The sequence below is a fragment of the Monodelphis domestica genome, chromosome 3 (genome assembly GCF_027887165.1).
Source record: "Monodelphis domestica isolate mMonDom1 chromosome 3, mMonDom1.pri, whole genome shotgun sequence".
NCBI lineage: Eukaryota > Metazoa > Chordata > Mammalia > Didelphimorphia > Didelphidae > Monodelphis > Monodelphis domestica.
Window position 1 is genome coordinate 1422794 of NC_077229.1, and position 22380 is coordinate 1445173.

Here is a 22380-nt window from a genome sequence, read left to right on the forward strand (position 1 = left end):
CCTCAGACACTTCCTAGCTGTTTAGGTGACCCTGGGCAAGTCCCTTGACCCCCATTGCCTCAAACAAAGACCAAACAACCAAACCAAAACTTACATTTTAGTGTAACTCTGGAGAACAGTTTTGTTGTAAATATCACTTCAAGAAAATTCTAGTCCTGCAGAAGGAGGGTGAAATCCAGGAGGAACAGTGCAAAGAGATGTAAAGTTATTTGTACAGTCATTTAGCAAATGATCAATACATGCCTGCTGATAAAGCAATGTTGTTGTCATCTTTAATTTGTGGATTTTGAAGAACCGTCTCCTGAGGATTCTTATCCTGAAATCAGTAGGCAAGCTTGTCTTCAGGTGGACTGACTTATGCTTTGGTACTATTTGCATGCAAGCAGGGACTGAGAAAGGAAGTCCTCATCCGTCAGAACACTGGCAATACCAAGAAAGCTTGTACTTAACTTCAAACACACGAGCCTGTTAGGATCAACACGAGGAGGCTTTTAGCGTGATTGCCTAGTAAGATATGAAATGAGCTCTCTTTACTTGGAAGTGACCATTTTCCAGTAGGCATGTAAGGAATGTTTGTTTGCATAAAAATTAATTTCTCAAGTGAAAAATGTTCGGTACTGGGGGCAGCTGGGTAGCTCAGTGGATTGAGAGCCAGCCCTAGAGACGGGAGGTCCTGGGTTCAAATCTGACCTCAGACACTTCCCAGCTGTGTGACCCTGGGCAAGTCACTTGACCCCCATTGCCTAGCCTTTACCACTCTTCTGCCTTGGAGCCAATACTCAGTATTGACTCCAAGACGGAAGGTGAGGGTTTAAAAAAAAATGTTCGGTACTGAAAATGTCAAATAGCAGAAAAATGCTCTTAATGAGAAAAAAAGCAAAGAACTCTTCCCTCTCCGTATACACCCATGGAAAGCTCCTTCTTTCCAGAATCTTGCTGCATGTCATAAGGAAATTTCTTCTCCTGCTTAGCATTTCTAACTTAACTTCAATCAATCAGAGGCCAAATAGTCCATACGTGTATTAAGGGGTTTTGCTCTTCCATGCCTCACTTTACTGTATCCTGGGTCTTTTGGAAACAGTGTTTGGGTACCTTCTGGGAATGCACTCTTGTCGGGCATTGTCAGAAACACTAGGACACAATCAAGATAGAAAGCAATACCTTTGGTCTCCCACTTGTATGGCTGGAAAAACACTATACAAGACAACTAGACAGAGTTCTGACGTCAAGACAAAGGAGGGGGTCATTGCCACTGACTGAGGCACCAGGTTCCCAAGTCACCTCTTGCTTTCTATTTTCTCTTTGACAAAAAAACAACTTGGGCAAGGTGTGCGGGTACTAAATGGTTGGTCACACCAACTTCTAAGAAGAGAACTCCTCAAGTATTGGCCTGATTCGAAGGCCCAGAACCACTGGACGGAAGCAAACGGGGAAAAGCGACAGCAAAGGATTTCTGGGACATCAGCAAGATAGTCGCAAAGCTGTAGGGTGGGCAGAGAGGACAGACACACCGTGTAGACATTTTTAGGGTTATTGTTTGGAACAAGCAGGCTCGATTTGGGGGAGGAGGAACCATGGGAGCTCCTACTTGAAGTATGTGTGAAGATTCAGGACAGGCTGCCTAACCCTTCATTAGGGCAGGGGATGAGTTGATATTCAAGCCGACTTCCGAAGGGAATATGGCTTCCGGCAGCCACGTCTGCTCTTACTCTTACAGGATGGCTGAGACTCTTGTTTATTTGTTAAAACTTAAAAAAATTGAACTATTCATTTTTCTCTTAGAGGAAGCTACTCTATTCCTTCCGTGTAATGTTATATGGAGGTTCCTATATAAGGAGTTCAATTAGATGACTTCTGGGCTGCTTTCAAGATCTCATATTCTGCAGTACATGAGTGAGTGAGTAACTGAGTGACTCAAAGAGGCAGAGCCATGCTAGGAATTCAAAGCAAATGTTTTCAACATTCCAGGAATCTCATGAAGGGAGCAGTAGAGGAAGAAAGGAAACTATTATCAGTACACTCAGGAGAGCTAGAATGCTTAGGTTGGGCCCTCAGGTTGTTGGAACTTCCTCTCAAGCGAATTCATTTTCCAAGTTTTGTTCATGGTTTGTCCCTCTCTCCCCTTTAGGTGGCTCCACAAGAATTACCAGCAAGCCCTGGCTCTAATGTTTGCTGTAGAAGAGATTAACAGGAATCCCAATCTGTTGCCCAACCTCACGCTGGGCTTCCACCTCTACAACGCCTACCACAGCGACGCCAGGACCTTGGAGAGCTCCCTGCGGTGGCTCTCTGGGCAGGGCCGGCTTGTCCCTAACTATGGCTGCTGGGGGCAGGAGCGGCCTGTGGCCATCATTGGAGGAGCCACGTCAGCTCTGTCTGTCCAGATGGGCCCCCTGCTCGAACTCTACAGGTATCCCCAGGTGGGTAACATTGGCTCTCAGACCTTCTGAGGACTCACCCCATCCCATGGCCTCAGAGTCCAGAGACTGAAGTTTAAAAAAAAAGACACTTGTCATGTAACTGTCCCATTGAGTTATCTGGGAACCTTGTACTGCTGATAGTGTCAGCAGTTTCACATTTGATCATCGTACAATATTTCAGTCACTATATACAATGTCCTCTTGGTTCTACTCTCTTCAGTTCATATAATCATTTCCAGGTTTTTCAGAACTCATCCTGCCCTTCTTTCCTTACATACACTAGCACTCTATTACGTCTACATACCACAACGTAGTCAGCCATTTGGATGAACACCTCCTCAGTTTCCAGTTCTTTGCCAGTATGAAAAGAGGTGCCATAAATATTTGTGTATTGTGAGCTTAGAAATTACTCCACCCTAATTAGACATGCTTTAGGGGAAGATAAAGTTGTAAACTCCTGATTGAACAATAAAGGTACTTAACTCATACCTTATAGTGAAGCTAGAACCTTAAGCTAAGTCTATTTTTAGATCTAATAAAAAAGGTGTCAAGTACCAGTAAACATTAATTTAATCACAAAAAAGTCAAGTAACTCACAAAAGGTAAGCTTAACAAAGAGGTGTGAAGTACCTCAGAAGATATAGTCTAACCAGAGAAGGTGAGAACTAAAGAGTGGACAGTCCTGGAGAAAATCTAATCAAAGAAGGTGAGAACTAAAGAATAGGCAGTCCTGGAGAAAGTGTCTACTGTGATTGGTAGACGTGAAAATTTAGGGGAGGTGACATAAGAGAAAATGTCTTTAAAAGGAAGCTAAAAAGTCAGTTCAGGCAATTGAATTCAGTTCAGAGTGCAATTAGATTCGGAGTTCAGTTCAGGCCTGGAACTCAGCCTGGAGGATTTCACTCAGAGAGCTTCCTTGGAGACGGTCTCCTGGTGAGTGATAAGACTAAATCCCTTTCCCTTCGGCTCAGGGAGGCCACTTTGGCCAAGGCCTTTAACTACTTCCTGGCTCAGCCTGAGCCAGAGCAGTTTAAATCAATTATTTCTCTCTCTCTCTCTCTCTCCCTTTTCCTTAATTCCTTCTCTCTATATCTCTCTATATCCTTCTCTCATAACTCCCAGTTGACTTGGGTATTTTATTATTTGGGAATTTTCCCTGGTGACCATTTAAATTTAGATTTCAAGTCACAAAGCTAAAATTATCTTTACAGTTTGTATCCTTTCTTTGCTTTTTTCTTTCATCTCTTTGGGATAGACCTAGTAGTGACATTGCTGGGTCAATGGCTATGCATCATTTTATGGTCTTTTGGGCAAGGGTCCAGATTTCTTTTCAGAATGGTTCTATCAATTCACAGCTCTATCAACATTGTATTAGTGTCCCAATTTTCCCACATGCCCTCCAACATTTATCATTTTCCTTTTTGGTCATATTAGCCAATCTGATAGATGGGAGATGGTATCTGAGAGGTGCTAACATTTGCATTTCTCTAATTAATAATGATCTAGAATAATTTTTCATATAGCTATAGATCATTTTGATTTCTTTATCAGACCTGCCCATTCACAGCGTTAGACCATTTATCCACTGGGGAATGACTCATATTCTTATAAAGCTGAGTCAGTTCTCCATATTTTTGAGAAATGAGGCCTTTGTCAGAGATATAATATCATTTTTTCTCAGTTGTTTCCTTTCTAATCTTGGCTGTATTGGTTTTGTTTGTACAAAAACTTTACAACTTAATGTAATGGAAATGGTCCATTTCACTTTGTAGCATTCTTTATGAGGTTTTTTGGTCATAAATTCTTTCCTTATTCACAAGTCTGACTAGTAAACTATTCTGTGTTCCTGTAATTTGTTTGCAGGATCATCCTTTATTTCTTGATCAAGTATCCATTTCGACTTTATCTTTTAATTGTTGGAGAGGAAAGATGAAGGGCTCTTGGATGAGATGACTCAATCACTAAAAAAGAACTTTCTAACACACGTTTCCATTTTCCTCAGACTATTAAATTGAAGCATGACAATACAGAGGTCTAAAGTCTTAGAGGCAATTCTTCTTCTCAAAATGTCCTTCGAATTTAATGTCAAAGATCAATTACTACTCGAAAACTGGGGGCTGCTAGGTGTCTCGTGGAATTGTGAGCCAGGCCCAGAGACAGGTTATGGATTCAAATCTGACCTTAGACACTTCCTAGTTCTATGACTCTGGACAAGTCACTTAAATCCCAGGACATTACCCTTATTGCTCTTCTGTCAAGGAAGCAACATACAGTTTTTACTTTAAGACAGAAGACAAGCATTTAAAATGATCAATCACTGAATCAATCATTCTAGGCCATAGTCAAAAACAGTAAGAATGTTTTTCAACCTTAACTGTCACTGCAAAAAAAAAAAAAAGCTTATCTAAGGAGTCTTCTGAGACATAGTGGGCCACTGCCAATTATTAGAGATCTTGGCTTTTCAAGCTGTTTTATTTACAAATTTATTATCGTATAAATATTTTTCTTGTATCTGTTTACTTCACATACTTTTAGGTCACACAAATGTTCCCAGGTATCTCTGAATCCAACTCGTTTATTATTTAATAGTAAACAATGAGATCCTCATGCATTTCTTTTTTCCTGTTTTCTATTTTATTTTGCCATCTCAATAAATTATTTATGTTTTTTTTTATTTTTTTAATTAATTTAGTCAATTTAGAACATCATTCACATTATTTCCCTCCCTCCCCTCCATCCACCCTTCCCACAGCCTATGCACAATTCCTCTGGGTATTACATGTGTCCTTGATCAGAACCCATTTCCATGTTGTTGGTGTTTGCATTAGGATGTTCATTTAGAGTCTACATCCCCAGTCATATCCCCTGGACCCATGTATTCAAGCAGTTGTTTTTCTTCTGTGTTTCTACTCCCACAGTTTTTCCTCTGAATGTGGATAGTGTTCTTTCTCATAGATCCCTGCAGATTGTTCAGGGACACTGCATTGACACTAATTGAGAAGTCCATTACATTTGATTGTACCACAGTGTATCAGTCTTTGTACAATGTTCTCCTGGTTCTGCTCCTCTCGCTCTGCATCACTTCCTGGAGGTTGTTCCAGTCTCCATGGAATTCCTCCACTTTATTATTCCTTTGAGCACAATAGTACTCCATCACCAACAGATACCCCAATTTGTTCAGCCATTCCCCAATTGATGGGCATCCCCTCATTTTCCATTTTTTTGCCACCACAAAGAGTGCAGCTATGAATATGTACATGTATTTTTCCTTATTATTTCTTTGGGGTACAAACATAGCAGTGCTATGGCTGGATCAAAGGGCAGACAGTCTTTTAGTGCCCTTTGAGCATAGTTCCAAATTGCCCTCCAGAATGGTTGGATTAATTCACTCCTCCACCAGCAATACATTAATATCATGACTTTGCCACATCCACTCCATCATTCATTACTTTCTGTTGCTGTCATGTTAGCCAATCTGCTAGAGGTGAGGTGATATCTCAGAGTTGTTTGGATTTGCATTTCTCTGATTATTAAATATGTAGAACACTTTTTCATGTGCTTATTAATGCTTTTGATTTCTTTAACTGAAAATTGCCTATTCCTGTCCCTTGCCCATTTATCAATTGAAGTGTGGCTTGATTTTTTGTACAATTGATTTAACTCTTTATAAATTTGAGTAATTAGACCTTTGTCAGAGGTTTTTGTTATGAAGATTGTTTCCCAATTTGTTACTTACCTTCTAATTTTGGTTGCATTAGTTTTGTTTATACAAAAACTTTCTAATTTGATGTAATCAAAATTATTTATTTTACATTTTGTGATTTTTTTCTAGCTCTTGCTTGGCTTTAAAGTCTTTCCTTTCCCAAAGATCTGACAAGTATACTATTCTGTGTTCAACTAATTTGCTTATAGTTTCCTTCTTTATATTCAGGTCATTCACCCATTGAGTTTATCTTGGTGTAGGGTGTGAGATGTTGATCTAAACCTAATCTCCCCCATATTGTCTTCCAATTTTTCCAATAGTTTTTATCAAATAGTGGATTTTGGTCCCAAAAGCTGGGATCTTTGGGCTTCTCATAGAATGTCTTACTGAGGTCACTTACTTCAAGTCTATTCCACCAATCTTCCTTTCTTTCTCTTAGCCACTATCAAATTGTTTTGATGACCACTGCTTTATAGTATAGTTTGAGATCTGGAACTGCAAGTCCTCCTTCCTTCGTATTTTTTTTCATGATTTCCTTATATATTCTTGATCTTTTGTTCTTCCAAATGAACTTTGTTATGGTCTTTTCTAATTCAGTAAAAAGGTTTTTTTGGTAGTTCAATGGGTATGGCACTAAATAAGTAAATTAATTTGGGTAGGATTGTCATTTTTATTATGTTAGCTCCTCCTACCCAAGAGCAGTCAATGTTTTTCCAATTGTTTAGATCTAGTTTTAATTGTGTGGAGAGTGTTTTGTGGTTGTGTTCATATAGTTCCTGTGTTTGTCTTGGCAGATAGATTCCTAAGTATTTTATATTGTCTAGGGTGATTTTAAATTGAATTTCTCTTTCTAATTCTTGCTGCTGAAATGGGTTGGAGATATATAGAAATGCTGATGACTTATGTGGATTTTTTGTATCCTGCAACTTTGCTAAAGTTGTTGATTATTTCCACTAGCTTTTTGGTTGAATCTCTAGGATTCCTTAAGTAGACCATCATATCATCTGCAAAGAGTGATAGCTTGGTCTCCTCATTGCTTGTTTTAATACCTTCAATTTCTTTTTCTTCTCTAATTGCTACTGCTAATGTTTCTAGTATGATGTTAAATAATAGAGGTGATAATGGGCATCCTTATTTCACTCCTGATCTTATTGGGAAGGCTTCTAGTTTATCCCCATTGCAGATGATGTTTGCTGATGGTTTTAGATGTATACTGTTTATTATTTTTAGGAAAGGTCCTTCTATTCCTATGCTTTCTCGTGCTTTCAATAGGAATGGGTGTTGTATTTTGTCAAAGGTTTTTTCTACATCTATTGAGATAATCATATGATTTTTGTCAGTTTGCTTGTTAATATGGTCAATTATGTGGATGGTTTTCCTAATATTGAACCATCCTTGCATTCCTGGTATGAATCCTACCTGGTCGTATTGAATAACTCTCATGATTACTTGCTGGAGTCTTTTTGCTAGTATCCTATTTAAGATTTTGCATTTCTATATATCTCTATATATATTCATTAGGGAGACTGGTCTATAGTTTTCTTTCTCTGTTTTTGACCTGCCTGGTTTTAGGATCTGTACCATATTTATGTCGTAAAAGGAATTTTGTAGAACTCCTACTTTGCTTATTCTGTCAAATAGTTTGTATTGTATTGGGATTAGTTGTTCTTTGAATGTTTGATAGAATTCATTTGTGAATCCATCAGGCCTTTGGGATTTTTTCTTAGGGAGTTCTTTGATGGCTTGTTCAATTTCTTTTTCTGATATGGGGTTGTTTAGGTAGTCTATTTCTTCCTCTGTTAGTCTAGGCAATTTATATTTTTGTTAATATTCATCCACATCACCTAGATTACCATATTTGTTGCCATATAATTGGGCATAATAGTTTTTAATGACTTCCTTAATTTCCTCTTCATTAGAGAAATTATTTATGTTTAAAAATATTATTTCCTTTTAAAATTTGACTTCAAATTCTGTATCTCTTCTCTACTATATACCCCACTTACTGAGAAGGCAACCAGTATATCAATTTCATATGTGAAATCATGCTAATCCTATTTCCATAGGATTCCACTTGTAAACCAAGATGCAAGAACCAGGGCTCCAACAGAATGTTCCCAGGAGTTGTTGGCAATTTGAACTGCCACAGGTAGGGGTCTGGACTCTCTCTCTCTCTCTCTCTCTCTCTCTCTCTCTCTCTCTCTCTCTCTCTCTCTCTCTCTCTCTCTCTCTCTGAAAGGTTGAACTGGCTGAAAGACTCTGGTGGGGCTGACTTGGTTTTTTGAGGTTCTCTGGCTTTGGACAGTTGAAATTGACAAGAAGTAAAAACTTGGCTTTGAGTTGGTGGTCTATTTGAGAGTTGAGCTGGCCAGGAGAAACTTAGAGACTTTGAACTTTGTTTTTCTCTGGGGTTGAAGCTGAGAGACCTTGCTGAATTTTGTAAAGAATAAGAAAGATGATTTTTGAAAAGGCTGATGTCCTCCATCTCCCTAACTGTCTAAGAGTCACACTTGTGACTTCCCAAACCCTCAATTTTACCTCATTTAGATTAGGGAAATCCTCATCCCTCTTACCTCAGTTTCCCATTCTGTTATCACAATAAACCCCTTACCTGAGAAAGAAAACTAGTACCTATTATAGTTCACTCAGGGGGGAGGAAAGAATTGGGAGGAGGGGGAGGCAAAAATGAGACGGCTGGTTAAGGGAGGGAGGGAGGGAGGAAGGAGTTAGGAAATAGATTGATCCATCAGCCATCAGTAGGGATCAATAGGCAGAACTCCAGAGTAAACCCCAGAGTATCCTCCAGTATCTATCTAGAGCAGTATTCCCTGTGTACCAGCATCTCTGTGTGGCAGCATCCCTCAACATTTCTCATTCCTACCTCCATTATAAATAAGCAGCCGCAGGTTCCTATAGCATCTCTCTCTAGTCAAAGCCAGAGAACAATAGTCATTGTAAGAAGAAACAGTTTATCATCAGTTTACCTCTCTATTTCAATCAGCAATGGTTTCTAGTCAGTTTGCTTATTCTATTTCACATCTAAGCCATACAGCAAAAAAGAAAGAACAATAAAGAGAGAAAATTATATTTCAACTTGCAGCCAGAGTTACCAGTTTTCTCTCTGGAGGTGGATAGTATTTTTATTGTTATTCTTTTGATCTTGAATCATTGCATTGGTCAGAAGAGTTGTTTCTTTCGCAGTTGATTATCATTACAACACTGCTGTTAGCGTACAATCAGCGACCTCTCATTTCTTCTCACTTCACTTTGCACCACTTCCTATAGATCTTGTCATGTTTTTTTATTTTTATTTGGTCATTTCCAAACATTACTCATTGGAAACAAAGATCATTTTCTTTTCTTCATGTTTTTATTTTTTTTAAACCTCCCCCGGTCATTTCTTATACCTCAGTAGTACTCTACCAGAATCATATGCCACAACATTTTTAGCCATTCGCTCATCAAATGAGTATTCTCTCAATTTCCAGTTTTTCACCACTATAAAAATGGTGGCTACAAATCTGTTTTGTATCTCTAGGTCCTTTTCCTTTTTCTCTGATCTCTGCGGGGCATAAATTAAAATAAGAAATCCTTCATCTATTTTATGGTTTCTGGTAGCACAGTTTGACAAATACTGGTTGAGGAATCCACAGTTAGGAAAAATCCCTAATATTAAAAAGTAGATTGCCTAACGTCATCTCTTCTCAACTCTTCGTGGTTGAGGAAAAATTGAACTTACTGGAACAGATTCTATTTTAGTGTCTCTGGATAGATAGGCACTTGGAGGGCAACATTATCCTGAATTTCCTACAGTCCAAGTCTTCTGTTCTGAGATGCTAGCAGAACCAATGAGTCTTACTGAGTTCCCTCTTCTATTCCTTATTCCTCCCTTTGAACAGAGGCGTGCTGAAAAATATTCACTCCAATTTCTGGATTTACTTTCCCCCTTCCACTCCCTGGATAACTTAAATATCAGCTCTAGAGACATGAAGAATCTCCAGGCTATTGAACTGATTTCCTCTTCATTTTCATTTCAAATGACATCCAAAGACTTAATCTAAGGTCTTTGATTCATTGAGACATAGCCTCATCTAGTTAAGATATCCAACCTGAAATGAAATTGGGTGGTTTCCACTTCACATTTGCACTGCATCAAGATTATATTCTAAAATCTCAGATTTCCCCACATTTCTTTCACATCCAGGTCATCTATGGACCATTCGATCCCATCCTGAGTGACAAGGCTCAGTTTCCTTCTCTTTATCAGATGGCCCCAAAGGACTCTTCCCTGCATAAAGGTATGGTCAGACTGATGACTCACTTTCAGTGGACGTGGGTGGCTCTGGTGACCGTAGATGATCTGAGAGGGGAGGAATTCCTTACACAACTGACAGTGGAAATGGCGAATCATGGCGTCTGTGTGTCCTTCACAGAGAAGATTCCTGTCAGTGAGAGAAGACACGCAGAATCCCAGACTGCCTTCATGCCCAGGATCATGGCATCCCCAATCAAAGTGATTTTCATTCATGGAGACACAGATTCATTAATGATCTTAAGATATTCACAAATGCCTTTTTTTCCAGTTTGGAAGGTGTGGGTCACCACCTCTCACTGGGACATTACCATGAGACCCCAACATTTTGATGGTAATTATTTCCATGGGGCGCTTACATTTTCCCACCTAACAAGGGATGTTCCTGGTTTTAAGGCTTTTCTCAAGACAGTGAACCCTATTATATATCCAGAGGACATTTTATTGGGAGAATTCTGGCACTCAGCCTTCAGGTGTAGGGAGAACCTTGAAAAATTGAAGCAAGAAGAATGTTTATCAAATACCTCTTTGGAGACTCTGCCTTTGTTTTTCTTTGACATGACCATGTCAGATTTGAGTTACACCATCTACAACGGTGTATATGCTGTGGCTTGGGCTCTCCATGAAATGTTCCTCATGCAATTAGGAAAAGGATCTGTGGTGGAGGGAGAAAGCTGGGTGCCTCATCCCTGGCAGGTAATATCTCTTTAAAATTGTGTTTTCCATTGCCAACCAATTGCAGCCTGACCAGGGAATACGTAGGTTGGGATCATCTCAAAGTAGATTTGAGCTGAAAATCAATTAGTCAATAAATATTTATGAAGTGCCTACTATGTGTCAGGCTCTGAGTTAAGTGAGGAGGGTGCAGAGAAAGTTAAAAGATGGTCTGTAATCTCAAGTAATTTAGTCTAGTGGGGGTCACAAGATGCAAAAAAACTGTACAAACAAGATCTATAAATGATAAGTTTGGCATAAGCAAAAGTGGGAAGTTATTGGGAAGTTCAAGGAAGATTTAAAAATAAAAACAGAGTGAGTTATGCCTGATGCTGGAAGTTATAGTCCCTGGAACTTATTTAGTAGGGAATGATCAAGTCAGATTTGAGATTCAGGAAAATCTCTTGGTCAGCTGAGAGGAGAAAGGACTGCAACGGCCAGAGACTTGTGGTAGCAGACCAACCACTTGATAGTAACCTAGGCTGGAACTGATGCGGACCTGAGACAGAACAACGGCCATATCAGAGGAGAGAAGATGGCAAATATGAGAGATTTTATGAAGGTAAAATCAAAAGAATTTGGGAATGGATTGCATATGGAGGAGAGAGAGACAGAGAGACAGAGAGAGAGACAGAGACACAGAGAGAGAGAGAAACAGAGAGAGACAGAGAGACAGAGAGAGACAGAGAGAGAGACAGAGACACAGAAAGAGAGAGAGACAGAGAGACAGAGAGAGACAGACAGAGAGAGAGAGAGACAGAGAGAGACAGAGAGACAGAGAGACAGAGACAGAGAGACAGAGAGAGACAGAGAGAGATACAGAGAGACAGAGAGAGACAGAGAGAGATACAGAGAGACAGAGAATCAGAGAGAGAGAGTAAGAAGTCAAGAATAGGGTTAGGTAAATAATGAGTTTTGTTTTGGACATGTGCAATTTAAGACACCCAATTATTTTTAAATGTGTTCTTATTGCTATCATCTGTTTCTTAACTCAAGCTGGTCTATTCCTCCCCAAACTCCCCCAGAAAGTCAGGGTATGCGACATAGTTTTTAGAGAGGCAAAATAAATCAGCCCAATTGTTTGGTAAAAAGAAAAATCCAGAAATCTTTTGAAGGTACAAGACACGGAGACCTTGCACTTCCTTCCAAGATCTGCTTGATCTGCATTATTTTGTCCCATTTACTTTTGATTTGGGGGGGGGCAGGTGCATCCATTGTTCTCTCCACTTACACTGTTGTCATTGCAGCACATAGTTTTTCTTGACTCCTTATTTCATGCTGTCTCATTTCCTATAGACATTTCCATGCTTTTACATATTTATTACACTCAATCTATCTTTCCCATTCTATTTTATTTTTAAAAGCTTCTCACATTCATTTATTGGAAGAGCAGTTCTTTCGTTTTTGGCCATTTACCCTGATTAATGAGGCAAAACTCAGGATCAAAGAAAATTAAAGGAATTCATTAGAAATACATCAAGGTAGCGACCCATTGATGGGCTAATTCCTGGAGTTCTGCTATGATTTCAAGGTGGGCCAGTTTTCTTTTAACAGAATTTTTGCATTGAGATAGACAAATGTGGGGGGGTTCTCATCAGCAAGAGACATGGGCCTATGCATCTCGGTTCCTCTGCAATGTTGCATCATTTCTAAGCACAGGAACACAAATAAGATAAACAAAGTCTCCAAGCCATAAAGAAGTGAGTTTATTGCAAGAGGGCCTGTCTCCCAATAAAGCCAGACTTCTGGTCAAGACCAAAAGACCCCAGCCTTGTGAGATGACTTCTTTTATACCCTAAGAGTACCACAATTTAGGAAATAATCCAAGGCAGTGATAAAAATAGAGACGTGGATTGGTTGAAGTAAGCAGGAAAACTCTCTGGTAAAAAAAGTCAATTGAAGGACAAGGGAGGAATGGGGGGAGCCTGAACCCTGATGATGTCAAGGATGATGTCTAAGGAGATGACTGGAGCCAGGAAGAGGTATCAGGCCCCCAAGTGGGGCAAAAGCCTGATCAGGTATTCTAGGGGGCACACAGGGTGAAGGGGCCTCACCAGGCTTCTCCCCGAGGCAAAAGCCTCTGGGCTGATGAGGACCCAGTCCCAAGTTCAAGACCATGATTGCTGAGGGTGAGTGATACAGCAAAGTACAGGCTAAGGCTAAAGCGGAGGCCAAAGCTAAGGATGATTAACTCTATTCAAGCAGTTGTCTTGCTTTAAAACTTATACTAAAATCATCACCAAAGGCCTACTGAGATCATGACTAAGCTGTCTTAGAATGACCATTGGGACCCTCCCAAGCCTAGGCTGACACTCAAATCCAATCCTCCTAGCAGAGGGAGGCCACTTTTCTCTCTCGCACTCGGGCACATCTTGGAAAGGTCTTGCAGGTGGCCATGGGGCTTCCCACTCTACCAACCCTGACTGATAGCAGGAGTGGGAGCACAAGAGAGCAGAGGCAAAGCATTTTTAAAGACAATCCCCCATCGGATGCTCATCATATATTGGTTGGTTGTCTCTCGAACCGAGGAAGACGATTGTCTTTGTGCGTTTCTGTGCACAAAGACACTTGTGCGTGAAGGAGATTTAAGTGGAACAGTCGATGCACAGAGACAGACCCACTCTCTTGGCGTTGGAAGCCTGGGTCCAGTGGCACGAAAAGTCGATACACCCGGAGACTTCCTCAGCTGCATTGGATGGCCGTGTTGTCTTTTGTGCTCCAACACGCCCTGAGCACTCCACAGTGCTTTGCTGTGTCGCCCTCTCAGCCGTTGAACCTTCTTATTGGTTTCTTCCATCTGTTTGGCCGAAGCAGTCTTCACATGCTGGGTGAGCAAAGCCCTAGTTCACCAGGGGTCGACAACCCGATGGCTACCCTCACAAGGTTTAGCCGGCCTGTTGAAGCCATTGCCCGGGGTGTGGCCACTGCCTCATGCTAGCAGCTACTGGGAGCCACCAGTGAGAGCTGGGTGTCAGGTGAGGGTCAGAGGCTGGAGAGCTGCCTAGGAGGGCACGACAAGCCCTCCATACCAGAGATATTACCCCTCCCTGAGCACCCCATACACCCCTCATCATAAATAGAAACAAGTAAATGATGACATTTAAAGAAATGTGTCTCAGGACCACCATCCATCTCAGACCTGCCACATCCTCCTCTTCCACCGTCCCATATCAATGGTGGTTTCTGCCATATCCATGTAGCCACGGTCAGATGGACAGAAACAGCACACAGACGTAGACTGTGGCTCTCCAAAGCCCCTTTAACCAATGGGGACATCTTCCAGGAACTCAGTCGTTTGTCTCCCTTTCAGGACTACACACAGCTTTGAATCCCAGTTGAAACAACGACCTGAAGTAAAATTGGGTTTCCCAGGAAGGTGCCTCAAGGCAGCTCCCACGTTCCTCTCCATCAGAAAACGGCACTGAACTCCTTCCCTTTGAAAAAAGCAGGCAGCATCCTGAGCTTCAGCCTCCCACATTGGTCTCGTTGCTTCACGAGCTTCTTCACCTTTGTCGAATTATCTCCCCATCATTCTGAAAGAATGGATTTTTTCAGGGGCTTCCTCTGACCAAGTGACAGTCCAAGCACTGATTCTACTGGGTCAGCTGATGGGATATTGAATACATTTCCAAATTACTTAATCCAAAATAACTTCTTTTTGTTTTTGCTAATCTTACTTAGAAACCCCACATAAAAATGATTCATTAAGAAGGAATTACATTCCACTAAAGAAGTAATAAGAATAACAATCTGAACATGACAGGGTGCCCGCCATCTACCAGGCACTGATGTTTGACGCCATGACAAGCAGGTGATTCTCACACCAACTCAAGGTAGATGTTTACATGCTTATATTTCTCTTTTCCCTTTACACGGAAGTGACGTCACCTGGCTGGCAAACTCTTCAGACTGGATTTCCGTTTGTTTCAGATCCATGAATTTTCCAGAAATATTATTTCTTACTAATCTTGTTTTTTTCTGAAGGTCAAACAACAAATTTATTTTCACGTTGAGTTCACATTGACCAAAATTATAACCCAACAGAACACACGACTATAAACGAGACTAGACTCTGAGTTTATTCCAGGACCAAATCAATCTGGATCTGGATTTTAAATCACAGATAAATATTTAAATCTCAGTTTATTAAAGGGCCATCTATGGTTGTGCATTAAAAGGGAAAAGAGCCCATTTTATCAATTTACTCAATTTGAAAATTTCCCAACCCCCTATCATCTTATCTCTTTTCCTTTGAAAGAGCGAGATCTTTTTTCTTGGTCAACACCCAAGAGCCTAATAAACTCCTCTGGTGTCCATTTGAACACCCTCTAGGCCTCTATCTATCTGACCCCTAGGATTCTCAGATAAACGATCCTAAAAAACAGCTTCCCGACTTGGCTCAGCCAATGGTCAAAAGGAAACTTCTTTCCCTTCTTGGTTTTTACCCTGATTAATGAGGCAAAACTCAGGAGAAAGAAAATGAAAAGAGTTTATCCAAGATCCATCAAGCTAGCAGCATGCCTCTTACAACAGAGCTTTCACACCGACACCCACAGATATCCACGTTGACTTGTCCAGGTGGTAGACTGAGATGTCGAGCTCCTAACAAAGACTGGCTGCCAGGTCTGAGAACAAAATGAATGGAGATATTTTTTCAATATATTTTTATAACATTGAATGCTATGCTCTTTCCCACCCTCCATCATCCCCCACATCAGGAAGGCAAGAAAACATTTCCATTTTAGGCATATGGGGGGAAAGGGGCAAAAAGCAGGCAAGGCATGGTGAAAATCAATGAAGACTGGGATCCTTGTTCTGAGCATTATCCTGACCAGCCTGGCTCAATCAATATTTAAATTTTCTCAAATTACATGAACAAAATTTTTCAAAGAATATTGTCTCAAATTCTCTCCTTCCTTCTGAAGTCCCATTTCCATTTTCCCATTGAGATGGTAAGTGATCTCATATAGATTTTACATGTGCCAACATGTAAAACATTTTTCCATATTAATACTTTTGTGGAAGGATACTTGACCAAAAATATTTAATAAAGTATAAGAGGGGATTATTTAATTGAGAATTGATGATTCAAGATCAAATCTGTCAATCTCCCTTCCTCCCACTTCCTCCCTTCAACCCCACCCCAGTTACCTCCCTCCTCCCTTCTTGTCCTTCCTCCCTTCCGCCCTCTCTCCTCCTTCCTGTTGATTCTTCTGTTGGTCTCTCTAAATCAGCTCAGAGTGAGTATTATACTGTATCAAATAAATCACTCTTTTCTCTTCCAAAGATTAAGTAGGGGGTTTATTGGGAGAAAGGGAAAGATAAGAAGATGGAGGGAAAGAGGGTTTGGGGTTTCCCTAATACTAAAATAATTCCTATGTTGGAGAATGGTAGAATATAGTTCAGATATGGGAAAATGGTGAAATTGTGTTTTTCAATCAGAGAGAAATTCAGCACACAGCAGGGTCTGAACCTCCCAGCATAGTTTGATGTTATGTCTGCCCTATAATTCCCTAGGGATATTCTGTCCTTTCCATGAGTATGTGCCTTGCAATGGATTATGGCCACCTCCTTTGGAAGTTCTACAGCATTTATAAGACAATCTATTAATTTGCCATATACAATTGGTTTCCCAGCCAAAATTTTGTACTCTCTGCTATTGCATATGGAAAATTTGTTAATCTCATTTGAAACAGTAAACATGAACTTTGCTTTTCTGCTATAGTCATTTTGCTGCAGGGAATTGAAATTTTGTCTCTCTGAGTTTTTCACCAGCTCCTGCTCAAGTTTATGTGACTTCTTCTGACTTTTTCTTGTACAAAATTCAATCCCTGTGCCCAATCTGCACTGAAAAAAAGTTTTTCTAAGTATGTTTTAACTTGTTCTCTACTTTTTTTCATGATTGGTTACTATACAGTTTCTCTCTAAGTCTCCTATCTCAGTTTCTATTTGAGTAATGATGTTTTTAACATCTGCATGAAGATCTTTAACTTGTCTCTGCCTTTCATTTGATTTGCACTTCTCAGTACTCACAGATTCAATTTTCTGCATCACCTGTTCATTGTCCCTTTTCTGTTTTCTCTTTAATTTTATTTCAGCCTGCCTTTTACTATTTTTGACTTCTCTATCTCCATGCACCAAACTAAATACACCATAATTCTGGCTTCATAATTCTCTCCTAACCATGTCTTCTGTGACAGAGGCTAGCACTAGGAAAAAGTGCCAGGCTGAAGAGTATGTGAAATTGATCAGCTAGAAGGGGGAGGGGTGGGTTCCCTTCCCTATGCCTTGTTTTCTCTGCATGTAATCCTGGCATATCTCAGTTATAAGAGGGATCTGACCAAGCAATGTCTCTAATCTATCATCAATGACTAGAGCATGCACAGTTTTCTTTTGGAAAATCAGGTTGGCACCAGCTTTGATACTCATTAAGATGTTAGTTACTGCCATGAACACAATAGATTTGGGGTATGATTTGCCAGAGGTAATTGACATCTAGGTAATTCACTGGCAACTGTGTCCATCCCACAGTCATGTTGGTCAATGTCCCCAGAACATTATCTGTCATCCCTGACACTGTGTTATAAATGATACAGTAGCCCCAACAAATGGCAATTATTCCCAGCACAGTCGACCACAGTATTAGTTGTAACATGTTCCCCATCAGATCTTTTCTAGGCTCTAACGGTCAGGAGTTAACAGGTAGAAAATGGTTGTCGTCCCCACAAGCTTTGTTTCTAGCTAAATAGGATCCAAGATGCCTAGATCCTATCACTGACAGTCCTAGTACAGCCTCCCTTTTACAACAGCCTCTCCCTCCATTTTGTAATTGACCAGAGTGGAAATTGGTAACTGACTTGTTCTCCCCCCCATGAGGAATCAAGATGTTTTTGATTCTGTGTGGAAACTGATAGGTAGAGTCAGTAACAAAGGCTGCTCGCCTGAGGAGTTGTAATTGACAAACTTCACAACTGACAGTTGATGACAGTTGGTGACAGTTAATCACTAAAGGTTTTTTTTTTTTAAATAAATGGGGTTCTTTTAAATCCAGGGTGCCAACTGTATTAAAAAAAGGTAAAAAAGAGAGAAGTTTTTACCACAGAGGAAGCTTGGACTTTCGGTATGGAGAGGGGGAAAGAGAGGAGAACCCCCTTCTCTAAGCGGGGTTCAGGGGAGACAGCAGATTTAACGAGTTAGCTCAGAGAGAGGAGAGGGGGTTTGAAGATTTCCCCCCTTCTGCCTTCCCTCCTTATATAAAGCCACTCTCCCAGATTCATTCTTGCCCCTCTTGTCCCCCCTCCACTACTCGAGACCAAAGGGTCTCCCCTTGATCCATTCACTCACACTCAGCTTGGGGAACAGATAACTTTTAATGTTAACTCAATCAGGTAACACAAAAGGAATAATGGGCAGGAAAGAATGGGAAAGGGAAATGGGGAAAAGGGAGTCTGTCTCTATCTAAATCCTTTTCCTCCCTCCTTGAGTTTGGGGGAACTCAGGCCTTAGCAGCCTGAGCCCCCTGAGAGAAAGTCAAGTTGACTCACCCCTGGGCAACAGGAGCTGAGGTAAAGTCTGCTCAGGTTTCTCTTTAGAAGTCCCTTTAATTGGGAAGTGTTGGGGAGAAAGATTTCCAGTCAGCAGCAGGAAAAGTGGGTAACCCTCAGGAGAAAGTCTTTTTCCACCTTCTCTCTTTAGCTTCTCAAGACCCAGAGACCATCACTGTTCTCCAAGCCAGAGTCTTCTCCTTCTCTCTATTTTTTCACTCCTCGGGTCCCTCCCCCATCGAGGTGATCAATTTCACATACTCTTCAGCCTGGCACTTTTTCCTAGTGCCAGCCTGTGTCACACTGCATATTTGGGCTTAGTCTCTGCATTTATAGCTTCTCTCATTTCCTGAAGGTTTGCTGTTTGTGGACTTGATTTTAACAAGCAGTGTCTACAGCATGTTTTCTGCTTATATTTTCCTTGTGTGTTATTATTATTATTACTTCATACTTCTTCTTAAGAAAAGTCTTTGGGACTTCCGGTTAAGATGGCGGCTTAGAGAAAGCTGAAGTTCAGATCTCCGGAAAACCCTTCCCGACCGATCTCAAACTAGAAGCTCCTAAGGCGCCGAAATTCAAAACGATCAACAGCACAGACCCTGGGAACCCCCCTCCTGGACCTGGACCCGGTTCAAAAGGTACGGCTCCCCTTAAAAGCCAGAACCCGAGATCCCTCGGACCTCAGGGGTAGGAGCGCAGAGTCCAAGGCTCCCGGAAGCGGCAGCCGCGCCGGGCTCAGAGAGCAGGGTCTGAGGAACAACAACCCTCAGGGTCTTCTACCCAAGTCCCAGTCCGGGTGAAAGTTACTGCCTGGGGCTTCCGCTGCAGAGAGCCTGTCGGTCCGGGTGAAAGTTACTGCCTGGGGCCTCCGCTGCAAAGAGCTGGTCGGTCCGGGTGAAAGTTACTGCCTGGGGCCTCCGCTGCAGAGAGCTGGTCAAAACAACAGCAACCCTCAGGGCGGGCAAGACAGCCTCACGGGCTGGATCCTGCTATCCAAGTCTCAGTGAAAGTCTGTGCTCTCGGAGCTTGGGGAAGCGGCAGCCCATCCCCCCGCAGGCCGACGAAACAGCCTCACGGCCAGGGATTCTGAAGGCAACTTCCGGAAATCGAGCCAGGGGGAGAGTGTGGCCTCGTGGTCCGACCCTTCCATTCCAGTTCCAGTGAGGCATATTCAGTTTAACCCAGGGAACGCTCATAGAACCAACATCTGCCCAGGACTAAAGCCTCTGATCACCAGACAAAGACAAGAAAAGCCAATCCTCCACGTTCAGAGATGACAAACTCCACAGAAGCACAGAAGCCCCAAAATACCAAGAAAAATAAGAAGAAAGGGGCGACTCTGGACACATTCTATGGAGCCAAAATACAAAATACAGAGCAGATAGAAGAAGATATACAAGAAAATTCTCCAAAATCTTCCAAAGGAAATAGAAACTCTTCACAAACCCATGAAGAATTTGAATCAGAAAGGACCAAAAAGATGGAAGCCCTCTGGGAGGAAAAGTGGGAAATGATGCAAAAGAAATTCACGCATCTACAAAACCAGTTTGACCAAACTGTAAAAGAAAACCAGGCTTTAAAGCAAGAACTAATAAAGCAAAGCCAAAACACCAAGAAATTAGAAGAGAACATAAAATATCTCACCGACAAGGTGATAGATCTGGAAAACAGGGGGAGAAGAGAAAATTTAAGAATAATTGGACTCCCAGAAAAGCCAGAAATAAACACCAAACTGGACATGGTGATACAAGATATAATCAAAGAAAATTGCCCAGAGATTCTAGAACAAGGGGGCAATACATCCACTGACAGAGCTCACAGAACACCTTCTACACTAAACCCCCAAAAGACAACTCCCAGGAATGTAATTGCCAAATTCCAAAGCTATCAAACAAAAGAAAAAATCCTACAGGAAGCCAGAAAAAGACAATTTAGATATAAAGGAATGCCAATCAGGGTCACACAAGACCTTGCAAGTTCTACGCTGAATGATCGTAAGGCATGGAACATGATCTTCAGAAAGGCAAGAGAGCTGGGTCTCCAACCAAGAATCAGCTACCCAGCAAAACTGACTATATACTTCCAAGGGAAAGTATGGGCATTCAACAAAATAGAAGACTTCCAACTTTTTGCAAAGAAAAGACCAGAGCTCTGTGGAAAGTTTGATACCGAAAATCAAAGAGCAAGGAATACCTGAAAAGGTAAATATTAAGGAAAGGGGAAAAATGTTATCTTCTTTTACTCAAACTCTCTTCTATAAGGACTACATTTATATCAACCTATGTATACTAATATGTGGGGAAAATGTAATGTATAAATAGGGGGTAAAGAAAGACCAAATAGAATAATGGTTCTCACACAAAGATTCACAGGGGAAGGGGAGGGGAAGAAAACTCCTATAAGAAGGAGAGGAAGAGAGGGGGGGGGGGTTACTTAAACCTCAATCTCAGGGAAATCAACTCTGAGAGGGAAAAACATCCAGATCCATTGGGATCTTGAATTCTATCTTACCCAACAAGGGTAAGGAGAAGGGAAAACCAAGGGGGGGAGGGGGAGAGGGAGAACAAAAAGGGAGGGAAAGAGAGGGGGGAGGGGAGGGAACAAAAAGGGAGGGACTAAAAAGGGAAACATCAAGGGAGGGGACAAGGGGGACTGATTCAAAGTAAATCACTGGACTAAAAGGTAGAGCCGAAGAAGAAAAGGTTAGAATTAGGGAAGGCAATCAAAATGCCAGGGAGTCCACAAATGACAATCATAACTTTGAACGTGAATGGGATGAACTCACCCATAAAACGTAGACGAATAGCAGAATGGATTAGAATCCAAAACCCTACCATATGTTGTCTTCAAGAAACACACATGAGGCGGGTTGACACCCACAAGGTCAGAATTAAAGGATGGAGTAAGACCTTCTGGGCCTCAACTGATAGAAAGAAGGCAGGAGTGGTAATCATGATATCTGATAAAGCCAATGCAAAAATAGACCTGATCAAAAGGGATAGGGAAGGTAATTATATTTTGTTAAAAGGGACTCTAGACAATGAGGAAATATCATTAATCAACATGTATGCACCAAATAATATAGCACCCAAATTTCTAATGGAGAAACTAGGAGAATTGAAGGAAGAAATAGACCATAAAACCATACTAGTGGGAGACTTAAACCAACCATTATCAAATTTAGATAAATCAAATCAAAAAATAAATAAGAAAGAGGTAAAAGAAGTGAATGAAATCTTAGAAAAATTAGAATTAATAGACATATGGAGAAAAATAAATAGGGATAAAAAGGAATACACCTTCTTCTCAGCACCACATGGCACATTCACAAAAATTGACCATACATTAGGTCACAGAAACATAGCACACAAATGCAAAAAAGCAGAAATAATGAATGCAGCCTTCTCAGATCACAAGGCAATAAAAATAATGATTAGTAATGGTACATGGAAAACCAAATCTAAAACCAATTGGAAATTAAACAATATGATACTCCAAAACCGTTTAGCTAAAGAAGAAATCATAGAAACAATTAATAATTTCATCAAGGAAAATGACAATGGCGAAACATCCTTTCAAACCTTTTGGGATGCAGCCAAAGCGGTAATCAGAGGCAAATTCATATCCCTGAAAGCTCATATTAACAAACAAGGGAGAGCAGAGATCAATCAATTGGAAATGCAATTG

The 22380-nt window shown here is 40.9% G+C and overlaps 1 protein-coding gene across 1 annotated transcript in view; it reads left to right on the top strand.

The window, feature by feature from the left end:
- The first annotated feature begins 2132 nt into the window (after positions 1-2132).
- VN2R511 (vomeronasal 2 receptor 511) overlaps positions 2133-22380 on the top strand; it is a 33901-nt gene continuing 13653 nt past the window's right edge. The window contains exons 1-2 of the mRNA NM_001099533.1: positions 2133-2420; positions 10328-11131. Coding sequence (NP_001093003.1) covers positions 2166-2420; positions 10328-11131 — 1059 coding nt within the window. The 5' untranslated portion in view covers positions 2133-2165. The remainder of the gene's footprint in view (positions 2421-10327; positions 11132-22380) is intronic.